The sequence below is a fragment of the Ailuropoda melanoleuca genome, chromosome 13 (assembly GCF_002007445.2).
Source record: "Ailuropoda melanoleuca isolate Jingjing chromosome 13, ASM200744v2, whole genome shotgun sequence".
Classification (NCBI taxonomy): domain Eukaryota; kingdom Metazoa; phylum Chordata; class Mammalia; order Carnivora; family Ursidae; genus Ailuropoda; species Ailuropoda melanoleuca.
The window spans coordinates 37,402,980-37,417,099 of NC_048230.1; the positions used below are offsets into that span (position 1 = coordinate 37,402,980).

Consider the following 14,120-nt stretch of genomic DNA (forward strand, 5'->3'; position numbering starts at 1 on the left):
AAACCATCAGTTAATGTTAAATTGTGTGGCCCAACTGAAAACCTTCTTGTCTCCATTTGATTATTTACTGCATCCTTGCTCCCTAGGCAGCTGTTTTCCCAAATCCAAACATGCTTGCTGCCACACCCCAGAGAGAGGAGAAGCCCATTTTTTCCAGGAAAAAAAAAAAAGTAGTGTTAAAGAGCCTGAGCTCATTTAGAAAGTATCAGATCTCTCCAGCAGGATCTGGCTCCCTCCCATGCACGAAGGACAAAAGATCCTGTCCCCCTTCTTTTCCAGTGTGTTGTGGGACAAGAGGGGACCTGGGATGTGTCTGGATTCTCCTGCCCAGATTTAGCCCACAGCAGTGGGTGTGGGACTTGAGCACGCATTCAAATTCCCTAGATGTTAAAACTCAGGCTGCTAGGACCCATCCCCACAGTGCCTTATTCAGTAGGTCTGAGTTCAGTAGAACTTTCTAACAAATTCCCAGATGATGAGATGCTGTTGGTCCTGGGCACATCGGGAATCCCCCAGGGGATTATCCTTCATGCAACCAACACACCCAAGCCAGCACTAGTAATTTGCCTTCGCTGCTCAGACGGAAGAAAAAGGTGGATGGAAGAGCTGGGGAAGGTTGAACTTAGGGCAGGAGGGCCAAGGAGTCTGGCACTTTGACACTGGGCACGCAAGTCGCCTGCTACTCTGGAAATGGCTCCCTACTGTGGAAATACAGGCTCTGGGAGATGAAATGGATTGTGGTGGCCAAAACGCCTTTGTTATAAAAGGGCAGGAAGTGAATCCAGTGGGTGGAAGCAACTCACACAGCAAACCAGGGCAGAGCCACAGTGACCTCAATCTTCTGGCTCTTTCGATAGTAGCAGAGCTACTCTTCCTCGCTCAAGGCAGCACTAGTGACTTCTGTGCTCAGAGGGCAGAAGCAAACCCATTCCTGAAATGATGATGCTTGAGTCGTCATCTCAACGGGAAGTGAACAAAACATGGCTCCTCCCTCCATCCACCCCTTCCAAACACACACACACACACACACACACAGGGGTTCATGAGGGTCAGCACTCCAAAGACACGGAGGGTGGGAAATGGGCAAGTAGGGAAGATGAAGGATCATTGTTTCTCAGAGCAATAACTCCTGTTGGACCACACAGGACAAAGAACTCCAAGCTTCTAGAAGATGAGACTACTAAAATTCTCAGTTGAAAAACCAAAGGGGGCAGATTTGATGCCTTCAGCTCCTCTCCCCAAATGAAGGAAGTCTGGCCGTCCTGTTTTTGTGACCCTGGACATTGCTCGCCAGAGCAATTCACCATATTTGTGGAAAATGAGTAACTTCCCATCACCATGTCCGGAACCCGGATCTCAGAGCGCCTCTAAAAGGAGAGATGAGGGATGGGCAAAGGAAGGGGATGGGGGAGGGGAGGGTTTGGCTGCTTTTCCTAAGATTTAAAATATTATTAGAGGATTTCCTTGAATTTCTAACAAGCAGGTTGAAGTTTAAATTACAAGATCTCTAACAGAGTCAGAACCCAAATGGCCCAGGAGTCCACAGACAACAATTGCCACGGCCGGATGGGTTTCAGGTTTGTTCTTTGCAAAAACAAAGCTCCCATTGAGTGGTGGGTAGGAGGAGAGCCCAGGGTGGGTTTTCATTACCCCAATCCCCATCTCCACGGCCAGGGGAGGACGCAGAAGGAAGAAAGCATAGCCCACTGGTCAACCCGCTGCCGAGGATGACACTTGGCAGTGAGGCATGCACCTGCTATTGGTGGCTCCTCTGGAGCAGGGTGGGGACAGAAGACAAAGATGAGAAAAGAAAGAACCAAGCCCAGCAGTGCAAGCTCATGGATTCAACAAAAATAAAAAACAGCACAAACCTCAGAGCAGCGACTGGGTTCTTGGTAGCAAACGACCATGCCCAAGCCATGATCTGCGTGCGAGACGGCTTGCTGAGGTCTTACGACAGGAGGTTTGGTTCACTCTTCCTTCATCCTGTTGATGAAGACTGTGCAAAACTGTTCAGCCGGAACTTCTCATTTAATCCATTCTCTAGAGGCAGTGCAGTAAAGTGGGTTTGGGGTGAGGATTTTAATCCTGCTTGGGATAATTCATAATAAATTACGCCCAAGTCCCCTGTGTCCCCTAAGGCTTTTGTTAGCATTTAAATGCAAACATATGTAACTGTTAGCAGCCTTCCTAGCACTTGGAAGCCCCGGACAACTTGTAGCTACTTGCCATCTGTTCCTCGTACCTTGAGAGAAGAGGCGCTGAGCAGCATGGCGACTTCCATGAGCCTTTGACCACTCTTGGGATCATCTTCCACTGAAGGACCTTCAGCCGATTGCTTTCTTGCTCAAGTTTCAACATTTCCAGTTTCTTCTCCAGAACAGCTGGTCCCAATCTACTAAATAACCCCTTTGCACACTTGAAGACCATTATTAAGATTCCCTTTGGCCATAAACATATGAAGAAGTGTTTAACAGATGAAAAAAATGTTTAACCTCACTGGTAATCAAAGAAATCCAAATCAAAACAACAAAATGCAATCTTTGCCTATCAATTTGGTAACTTTTTTTAATGATAGTACTCCATGCTGGTGAGAGTAGGGTAAGGCGGCAATTTCGTACATTGCTGGTGGGAACATAAATTGGTACAGTCTTTCTGGAAAGCAATTTGGCAATATGTTATCAAGACCCTGAAAATTGTCCTTACCCTCTTACCCAGTAATTTCACTTCTGGGAATCTATCTCAAGGAAATAATCAAAGAATCGGACACAGATTTCTGCTCCGTGGGATTTGTTCTAACACACGGTATTTTGATTTGTGAATAAGTAAAACCACCCAGAAGTTCAGGGATGCCGTGACACATATTAACAAGTTATTAAAAGTCATGTTAACAAGGAATATTCAAGGACACGCAGAGTGGTCACCATAAAATGGGAAACACAAGCACACACAACAGGATACAAAAATAAACACTGTAGGATTTTAATTATATAATGACATATATTTATACTTTTAATGTGCACAGGGAAAGGCTAGATGCAAACACAGCAAAATATTAACGGTTCTTATTAGAGGGTGACAGAATTATGGGTGTTATGGGTGCCTTTTTATTTGCTTCTTCATAATTTTATAACTAAAAAAAAATTGTTTAAGAGCTCATGTGGCCTTATATATGTTTCTAGGTAGCTCAGCATGGTCCCTGTCCTGCCATAGCACATTCTAAAACCTAAACAACGGACGATCAAGGGTTGCAGAAATTTTCTGGAAAGGGCCAGAGAGCAGATGTATCAAACTCTGTGGATCACACAGTCTCTGTTGCACATACTCGACTCTGCTGTTGTATGGCAAAAGCATCCACAGACAATCCGTCAACAAGTGGACATGGCTGTGTTCTAATAAAACTTTATTTACAAAACCAGGCAGCAAGTTCCTTTGAGCCCATAGCCTTTGTTTGCTGACCCCTGGCCTAGATGATTGGAATTTCTCCCAGCTTCAAAAAAAAAAAACAAAACAAAAACAAAACTATAGTTTCAAGCAAATATACTTGGAGAGACTTCTAGAAGAATCAGAGGAGGCCAAGTTCTTCCCCATTCTCCGGACAATCCATCGGAAACCTTTATTCAGAAGCAGTCGGCGAAGGGCAGTCTTCAGGGGCCTTGCTGAGTCACCACCGCAAGGTGTTCCCTCTTCCCCATCCTCAGCACCACCTTCCAAGTAGGCTGCTCCGCACCCCACATGAGCCCTTCATGCAGGAGGTGGGGTGGGGAGTGAAGGAAGCCAGGAGTCTAAGTGATGACAGCAGAGGGGCTGCAGACTTGGCACCGCTGATCGCTGGTTTGAGATTTCCTCTCTCTGCCATGCATGTGGCCACAGAGGCTCCCAGAGTCCTAGGTCTGTTGTCACATTTTCCTCCAGTCACTGTGTTGGAAGGTTGATCGTACATTAGCCGCATTCCAAGCCATGTTCAAAGGGGTGCAAAGAGATGTTTTTTGCGCGGGGGGTGCTCGGTTTTGTAGACAAACTGAGCCCTCGGGGAGAACACACGATGCACTTGTATCTATACTTATCTACGATATGAAGCTTTGCAGTTCCCCTTCCCGGGATTGGAATCCTTCCCACTCACCTCGGCATGGACACAGGTCATCGCGGTACAGGCAGTCTTTCTCCCCACTCCCACCTCTTTCCCTGCCCCAACCCCTGGTGTGTGTTTCCAATGGGGACACCTGACCTAAACCATTGTAGACACTGGACACTTGTCCAGGAGGCAGGAATGGCTTCTCAGAGCAGCTTTACTTCAGACCCAGTGACGTGACGGGAGGTGATAAAATGAAAGTGACATCCCAGGGCTCTTTATTACCTTGACACTTTTCTAATCAAATGTCACCAAATCAAATGTCAAGTTGAGAACCACCAAGTGAGAACGGCCCAAGTGGAAAGAAAAAGCAGTCATCTGGGGCTTCTCCCGAAATCCTTTTCGGGAGGACCCCTGACTTGGCTCGGCCTGACTGCCGCATTTTCTCCTAACTCCGAATCCAGGCTGTGAGTCCAGGAGACAGGCGCTGGCCTGCACCAGCTTTCCATAGAGACCCACCATCCTGGCAATTAATTGCACAATGATAAGGAAAGAGAGAACAAGGAGATTTTGCATTAAAAAAAAAAATCAGAAGCCCCACTAGCTTATTTTGCTCATAAAATGTCTCTCACACCCTCGCTAAGACAGAAAATATTTACAGCAAACCCTCGCACTCTGCATTAGGCTGCCTGCCTAGGACTTGTTTTCCTGCTCAAGACTGTCCTGCAGGTCCCACTCCGATTGCCCCGGTTAGAGGCATTTGATTACTGTTTCGTCAGAACAAGGGCATTTTGAAGGCCCATTGTGAGTTGCAATGTTGCACACCAGGCCCTCTTTTTTTATTAAATCGTATTCAATAAACAAATATTGGGAGTAGCAGGGTGTATTGAAAGCCCACAGGATTAGAAGTAATTCATGCAGCCTGCTTTTTAGGCATTTTTCGCTACAGAAGACGGGCCCCAGTTTGAAATACAGTTCCATGACTTCCCAGCTGTGTGAATTACTTAATCTCCCAGCCTTATCTTTCCTCTGTTTGAAGAAAAAAAAGGAACAGTGTGGGGGTGGGAGGCACAATGATATCCGTCACGCTGAGTTGCAAAGTCGGAACGAGAGACCGCATGTGAACGCCCAGGGTAGGACAGAACATTTTACTCCCTCTTCCCTTCTTTAAGCAGGGAATGGTGCTAAAAACTCCAAGAGATGCAGGGAGAAATGGCACCTGGCCCTGCCACCCCCCCAAGCCTTGGATCTTTAGGGAATAATATTAATATGCACAGGTCATTTGAAATGTGGGGTATGCCAGGAAGGATTGTGTCATGTGCTGTCAGAACAGAGAAGAGGGAGAGAGTCATTCTAGCCAGTAGTATCAGTGAAGGCCTCTTGGGGGGCACGGGGGGTGTGACGTTTCAGTTGAGCCTTAAGGGGCAGGGATGGAGATGTCAGAGAGGCTTCTGGGCTGGGGACCTGTCAGAGACAGAAAGGGACACAGCATTTCAGGCCATGATGATGCACTCGGGTGGGCTGCTCAGTCAGGAGCAGAGAGCCCAGAAGCAAGGGTCGGCTAAAATCACCGAGGAGGCCAGATCACAAGGGACCCAGGAGCACTGTGCTGAGACCTCGTGTTATTACAGCGTCATGAGATTTCAAAACCAGGAAATGGCATCGTCAGAACGTCATGCTGACGGGGTGAACCTGTTCTCTGTCTGCCTGGGAAGGTCCGGCTGCATGCTTATTAACAGAACTCCCTGCACTCACAAAGTGTTTGTGTGTGGACGGTGAATGACGTAGCCACCCCCATTTTTCACCTTGCTGTCAATGCGAGAAAGACACGGGGACGAACAGAGGCTAGCCCCGGAGGGATCCGTTCAAAAGCCACTTCGAGTATCCGGGCAGGAAATGAGAGTCTCCAAAGGCAGAGAACCCAGGAGAACAGAGAGAAAGTAACAGATCGACGCCCCCTCTGAAGGTGGGGTCCGCAGGGCCTGTGCACTGGGAGAGGAGAGAAGGAGGGAGCACGGAGGGGCCGGTTTTTTCAGTGTTCGGTGAGTTGAATCCGAATCCGTGGGGTGAGCCACACACTCTGGGGGGGAAGAGTCAGCAAGGAGCTGGAAATACGCGTCTGGAGTGCAGGAGAGGTCAGAGCTGGGGACTGGCCCTGGCAGGCTCGTGGGTAAAATGGTGGCTGAAGAGGGAGTAGGGGGAGACCACCCAGGAAGAGGACGAACAGGACGACACTCGGGGCTCCCTGACAGATGATAATGAGTCATGAGCAAAAGACATGAGGAGCCAGGAAGCAAGAGAATCATGGATGCCAGGGGAGAGGAGAGTCTGGGCATGGCCGCTGGCCTCCCCAGAGCCGGACGCTCCCGAAGGACTGAGGAGGCTGGAGGAGGGCCATCAGAAAGGCCATTGAAAGCTGCATTTCACCGGAGCAGCGGGGGCAGAAGGCAAATTGCAGGGGGCTGAGGAGGGCGTGGGAGGCCAGGAAGTGGTGTCAACAAGCAGAGACGGCTCTTTGGATCGATCTGCTAGTGAAAGGAAGGAAAGAGATGGGACTGCGGTTTGAGGGAGTAACCAAGAAGGCAGGCACTGGGGGGGAGCTTAGTGGAACCTGAGGGCCGCTAAGCACCAAGAGGACAGGGAGTGGCTCATTCGGAATCTGATGGGAGCTGCTGGTTCCTGCTGCAGGGGAGAGGCCGGCCACAGACAAGAGGCAGGACTCCCCGTCGTGGAGAAGGCCGGAAGGAAGTGAGGCTGTGACACGAGGGCAGGCTGTGAGGTTAGGGAAGTGAATGGTGGTGATGGTGGTGGTGGCGGCAGAGGTGGCCTTCGTTTGTCACAATTCGCCACAGTTAATAGCGACGATGACTTCTTGTTGACATGCAAGTTCCGTGCATTGATTGAAACCTCGCCACCACCCATTCGACAGGTGGGGAAACTGAGGCCGAGGGAGGTGAAGTCCACTGCCGGCGAGCAACTGTGGAAGTGGCAGAGCAACGACTGAAACCCAGGTCCTCCCAGATGGCGCGGCCGGACTCGCAGGCCACCCGGAGTCCATCCGTGTAGACCAGTGGCTTCGTCCTCTTGGTAGAGCCGGAGGTGAAGTCATCCACTGTGAATGATGGGGGTGGATTCAGAGGCCTGAGGAGGGAGGAGAAGAGTTGAAACAGCTGCTGTGAAGAATGCAATGGGGATGGGCCCAGGGAGAGAGAGGGCACGGACAGCTTCCCAGAGGTGCTGATAGCTTCCAGGAGATTCCATCTTGTTCTTATCACCCTCACTCCCAGCCCCATTTCCTGCCCAGAACTTGCCCCACAAGCTCCTCATTTCTTTTGTTGTCCTCTCTCCACTCATCCTTCCTTCCGGGGAGATAAGAGTCACGTGGGCCGAGTAGAACGGGGTCAAAGATCCTTCCCACCACTGGGCGGCTTGTTGGTGACGAGCAGCAGGGAATGGGGCTGGGGAGGCAATGTGGAGCTTCTGTGCCCTACCAAAGAAACCTAGAGCCTGAAAGGTTTATAAGGAAGCAGTGCATTCAGTGGGCAATAATGATTGCAGATGGAATGGCTGGGACCCATGGTCCAGCTGCTTGGGCCCAGCCTATAGAGGAAGAAAGCTGAGTCAAAGACTTTCAGCCACGTAAGCTGGCCATCACCTCATCTCAGGCCACCTCCTTCTATTCCAGCAACAGGCCCGTCCATCCCAGGAGGCCTCGTTCTACTGACGGCGTACTTTTTTTTGTTAGCGATCAATGAAAACGCCTCCTGCATGTGAGCCCAGATCTTACACTGTTACCTCGGAGGCGCTGGTTTGGCCACTTTGAGAATAGTAACAGGCCCTCCCTCTTTGGGAGAACTCCATCGAACTATTAACTAAAGGTGTTGGCCCCAGGGACAGGCTTGAAGACATAGGGTTATTGCTTGTTGGATGGGGCCCACCAGCTCGAACACAACTATTAAGCCATTGGTGGAATTAATAAAATCCATACGGGACCAGAGTTTAGAAGAAGCTGGGCTCAATTCAAATTTCCATAAAAGCGGCTAACAGGACCAGGGAATTGGCATTGGATTCTAGAAGTGTGCTGGCTTCCTGCCTCCCAAACGTCATTTTCAACACACTGGGACTCAGGATAGAAAAATCTGTGGGCTGGAAGATTCCAGAAGCTTTTATTAGAATCTTCTCAGGACTGTCGTTTCCACGGGGCTAGAAACTCCCTTGCAGGCGGGTCACCATATCGGATTCTTTAAAAACAGAGAAAAAGCACAGGGAAAATGACCTCAAGCTTCTGTGCGGGCTAAAAGGGAGTCATTTGAGGGGATACAAGCCAGTGGTGCTCCAATTTTATTCGAATGCCACTGGTTGAGGGATGGGGCAAGGGAGGAGGGCAATGAGGCTCTTTATGGAGAACTGGGCTGAATGTGCATTCAGAGTGCGTGGGCAAATGATGGAGAAGCAGTTGATCGTGTGTGTGTGTGTGTGTGTGTGTGTGTGTGTGTGTGTGTCTGTGCGCGCGCTCCCACAGACACCCCAGGCTTGGGAAGAGGTGCCTACCATCATCCAGCCCAAGGCAGAAAAAAGCTGGTGGCTCCGCATACCCTGGTTTAAACTGGATTTCCCTCCCACAGGCAGGAGCCTCTCCTGAAACCCCCGGGCCACGTCTCCAACTCTCCCGCAGATTACCATCTTTCCCTTAAGTCGCCCTGAAAAGAAGCCCAGGGGCAACAAACCCCTCCCTCTCGCACCCGTTCCAACATTTCTCTAATTAATGCAGGAGAAAATTAATTACAGAGGGATTTTCAAGACCTCGGCATCTAATGGCCAGCCCAGCCACCCCCTCCTCCCCGGGGCCAACTGCGGCCCCCATTGGCTGTGCGGCCCTCCCTCCTCCCCAGCCCCTCGCACAATACCGCAGGCTAATTAGGCCGGGAAGGAGTTTCTTGGCAAAGGGGGCTGAGCGCTAGGTCAGTACCTTGAACAACCCAGAAGAAAAACAAAACAGCATTAAAAGAAAAAAAAAGAAAGAAAGAAAGAAAGAAAACCCCTGCTAATCCAAAGCGCATTTCCGCCAAATATTCTCCTTTTCAAGTGTTTTCTTCCTGGTAAACAAAATGCTGTCGCTGGCTCTGCAAATTTTAGGACACGGTTGCTTAGTAATATTGGGGAAAACACCAAGTCCTCACCTCAGCTCCATTTGTTTCTCTTCTGTCTTGCTCACTTCACTGAGAGGCCCTGACATTCCCACATCACGAGGGACTGCCTGTTTTGTGAAGAAGAGCTGGCTTTTCTTTTCTTCTTTCTCTTCCCTTCCTTCCTTCCTCCCTTCTTTCCTTCCTTCCTCCCTTTCTCCTTCCTTCCTTCCTTCCTTCCTTCCTTCCTTCCTCCCTCCCTCCCTCCCTTTTCTCTTCTCTTCTCTTCTCTTCTCTTCTCTTCTCTTCTCTTCTCTTCTCTTCTCTTCTCCTCTCCTCCTTCCCTTCCCTTCCCTTCCCTTCCCTTCCCTTCTCTTTTCTCTCTCTCTCTTTCTTCTACTGTTGTTTAACTGCTGCCCAAAGCCAAGTTAGGAACACAGTTCAGGTCCTGTAGACCAGTGCCATCCAGCAGAACGGTCCAATATGACAGCCACCAGCCACTCATGGCTCACGGCTTAGAACACCAGGGCTCCCGACAAACCCGTGGCTTGAGCTGGCAGAACCACTGAGGGGACGGCCATAGAGTCTGGTGGCCCTGTGATGGGAGTGAGGGACAGAGGATGGTTTAGCGTAAGGATAACACAGCCTCCCACTGGGATGCGGTCCCATCTTCTGTCTGGGCGGCTTCGCGTGTCACTTCGCTCTTCCGTCCTGCTCTAGACACTCACACAAGCACACCTCAGGGCCATGTCTGAGGCCCTGATAATGGACGCCAAGTCCCCAGCACACATGTGAGGCCCCAGTGACCCCTTCCACCAGAGCATAATGAGGACAGCTGGCATGGCCCACTCCGAAGTCCCCCTCTTCTTGGCTTGCTTTTCCGCTCTCAGAATTCTGTGCGGTTTCTCACCGCCATGCTGTCCCCTCTGCCGGGAACGCCCGGCCTCCCTGTTCCTCTGCCTCAGGCTCAGTGGTTCCCATTCAATCCAAGAGATCCCAGAGCCTCACCTTGAGAATCCCCTGAACTGGGGAGCTGTTTCTTTTCCTCTCTAGTACGCCTACTCTCTGTCTCTCTCTCACACACACACTCCCCCATCCCCACATGTACACCACGCACCCCAGAGCTGGGCTGCATTTGTCTCTTAACGATCTTCTTATCGACCTATCATCCCCGTTACGGAGTGAACCCTGAGGACACAGTCCGTGTTTGACCTTGTTTGGCTATTCAGTGGTGTCCCCAACATCCGGAATGGCATCTAGCACCCGGTAACTTCTCAGTTAATATTTGTCATCTATGAAACAACAATTCTTCATCACGGTTTACTCCTGCATCAGGGGTCAGCCAACTACAGCCCACAGGCCAAGTCCAGTCCACCCCCTGCTTTTGCATGGCCCTCGAGCTAAGAAGGTTTCAGGTTTTTTTTTTTTTTTTTTTTAATGTTTAAAGGGTTAGATTTTAAGTGGTTATATAAGCACCTACATAATAGAACTGACTTTGCCTCTTGACCCGCAAGGCCTAAAATAGTTACTTTCTGGCCCTTTAAGAAAAAGTTTGCCAACTTCTGGTCTAGATCCCAAGAACAGCCGCTGATGGGGCTCAGGGTCGCCGGCCGTCAGAGAAAGGGAGAAAGGGTGCTTGGGCAGGCGTGCTGAGAGAGGGACCCAAAGATCACATCTGGGCCATTTCCAACAGAGTTGACCCCAGGGAGTCCTCAGGGATGTAACCGGCGGGGCTGCCCGGACAGGGCACTCTTTGTCTTTCTCAAACCACCTGCCTCGCCCCACTGCGAACACCTCAGGGAGTGGGGGTTGGAGGGACACATGATGTGGACTTCGGAGAAAGTTCTGACATGCCCACACTCAACCACGGCGAATGGAAGAGGGGCTTTTCTGGCGTCCGTGTTGTGGTTTGGCTACGTTAAGGAGCAGTTTCGATTTAAAGTCAAGCCCCCAAACATGTGTTTAATAGCAATGGAAAGGTCTTCCAGAGCAACACGCACGGAGGCTTGGAAGCAATCATCCCGCAGGCGGGAAGCAATCTGTTCTTCCCTGTCCTGCTAAGACATGAACCGAGGTTTCTAAGAACCAAAGCAAAGATCGCTCTGGGCCCAGATGACACCATGTCGAAGTGAGTACTGGGAGCCTCAAGGTCACCCCATCTCTGTCGCATGTCCTTCCTACCTTCCGTACATCCTCGATGTCGTCCGAGATCTGCTCAGAAACACGTCGCCAAACGTCACAGGCAGCTGGGAGTCCCTGGGGTCTCACTCATCTCCCTGCTTGGTTCCCTCACCCAACGTGCTAAATACTTCCCTGCCGGGGACTTTGTTTTGCTTCTGCTGCTTGGCAGCAGAGAGACAGGAAGCTATTTAGATATATTATCTTCCTTTTCAGGAAGTTTAGAGGAACTTTTCTATTGCAGTTCACACAAACATCCAGCTAATGGTCATTTAGTCATGCCGGCTCATTAAGTCACCAGTGAAGAATGCTCAGCCTGGCTCAACAACACCCAAGCTTCTCCACTCGCTGCCCTAGGTCTAAGGCAGGGAAAGCGCTGGATGGGTGGTAACCAAGACCAGGAGCTCAGCCGAAAGGCCGTGAGGGTCCAACACACAGTGATTCTCACTTCCCAGGGTTGGCTATGGTTTTATAGAGTAATTGAAATGGGGGTGAGTAAGAAGGTGGTCTCCATGAAGAGTTTCTGGCCAGGTGATGCTGTGTTTTAAGGGACATCAAAGAGAACTCTTGGCAGGAGGTAGTGAGAATGTGGTTATGAAAAATGTGATACGGATTCACAGACTAGAGTTCAGGTCATAGAGATGAGTCAACAGCTGGGAAAGGAGACTGGTGCAGACCGTCACGGCTAACTATGATTGATCCGTTATAAGGCTCTGGACATAAGTGCTTTACATGTATTAACTCATATGAGGCTCAAACAAGTCAAGGAGGTAGGCACTATGAGAAAATTGGCCCAGAAAGCCAAATACTTTGCTTAAGCTCATGCAAATGGTGAGTAGCAGGGCTGGGATATGGATCTGGTCTGAGCTATCCAATGGGACTTTCTGCAAGGGTAGATGTGTCCCATATCAGTGCTTTCCAATATGGAAGCCACTAGCTATATAGGACTACTGGGCCCTTGAAGAGTGGTGTGACTAAGGACCTGAACCCTTAATTTTACTTAGTTTTAATGTATTTAAATTCAAGTAGTCACATGTGGCTAGTGGCTACCATATTGGGCTCCCAGATCTAGGCAGTCTGGCTCCAGAATCCATACTCTTAAACATTAGACTATCCTGCCTTTTAAATCAATTGAGAGAATTTGGATCTATTTATTAGGAGAATAATTAAAATCCAGAGGTAGATTTTAATTAATATTTTCAAGGATAAGAACATATAAGAAGTCAGACTAAGCAGAAATGCAAGAGAGAAAAGTTTGCTTAAGTTAAAAAGTAGACATCTATTCGGATCAGGTGTTTGGCAAAATACCTATAAAGGGAGCAAGGTGAAACACCAGCATGGTTTGTCAGGAGAGCAGGTCACTTCCTCTTGTTTAATCAATAAATTGTATCAAGTGCCTATAATGTAACCTTATTAGGTCCCTGCTCTCCAGAGCCATATGGTCTGGGTGGGAAACCAAGTCAAATCCATCAAACAAAGCAAGGCTGCAGGATCCAGGATGGACGGTACAACTAGTCTGTTCATCCTGTTGGAATTCAGGTTAGATGTTTATCCATAAAAGCAGGAATGATCAAGGAAGCCTTCATGGAAGAGATGGCATTTTAGCTGGAAGTGGAAGGATGGATTGGATTAGCACAGTGGGAAGTTGGAAAGGATGAAGGCAATGACAGCCTTGGAAGGAAAAACAAACTGTTCTTGACAGATCTCTTGGAGACTGACATTTAGGGACTAATCAAAAGTGACTCCAACTTTTCTAGCTTGGACAAAAATAGTGGTTCTGGGGGCAGACTTGGGAACTTTAAGGGGTGGCAGGAGACGGTTTTGGGAAATTATGACTTTGGTTTTGGCCATGTGGATTCCGAGGCCACAGCTTGTGTAAATCTCGGATTAATACTCACTTTTCAAGAGCCATTAAATGTCCAATTTAGATGGGAGGAGGGTGGTTCGGAAGGCTGCCCAAGATCACCTCCATCCTGGTACTCAGTGACTCTGCTTTGCCTCTGAGGCTGAGAAATTAGGCCATGGCAGAATGGAAGAGAAGCCACGGGACTCCAGAGATGTGCGTGTCACCACCCTACTGGGGACAAACGCATACCTTGTTTTTTCTGCAACGCTGAGTTGACAGACATCCGGTTACTTCATCTTGGAAATTATATTCATCTGCCCTTTGGAACATCCTGCCCAATGACTGATTTCTTTAAATAGCTTTTTTTTTTCTTGATTATATTTGTAATACCTACTCACTGCAAAACATTGGGAAACTTCAAAAACAGAAATAAGGGAATGCAATTACATATACACACATGCACGCACACACACAGACCTCCATGTGTATGTGAGGGCGTATGCATGTGTATGTGTATACATATTTATGTAGCTATAGTTTTCATTCATTTCTAGCTGGTATTTTAAAATACATTTTTAGGGGCGCCTGGGTGGCGCAGTCGTTAAGCGTCTGCCTTCGGCTCAGGGCGTGATCCTGGCATTCTGGGATCGAGCCCCACATCAGGCTTCTGCGCTAGGAGCCTGCTTCTTCCTCTCCCACTCCCCTGCTTGTGTTCCCTCTCTCGCTGGCTGTCTCTCTCTGTCAAATAAATACGAAATCTTAAAAAAAAAAAAATAAAATACATTTTTAGCTGAAAGAATCCGTATGAATAAATACGAAGTTAACAGTACCCAACTTTTATTGAGTTGTTAGTATATTCTGGGCATATAGGGAAAAAGTCATCAATCGCCATACGCAA

General features: G+C 49.0%; 1 protein-coding gene across 1 annotated transcript in view; it reads right to left on the minus strand.

Moving 5' to 3' along the window:
• Nucleotides 1-2,576: 2,576 nt before the first annotated feature.
• Nucleotides 2,577-14,120, minus strand: part of SLC39A11 (solute carrier family 39 member 11) — a 590,263-nt gene continuing 578,719 nt past the window's right edge. Inside the window, exon 9 of the mRNA XM_034641028.1 lies at nucleotides 2,577-7,213. Coding sequence (XP_034496919.1) covers nucleotides 6,925-7,213 — 289 coding nt within the window. The 3' untranslated portion in view covers nucleotides 2,577-6,924. The remainder of the gene's footprint in view (nucleotides 7,214-14,120) is intronic.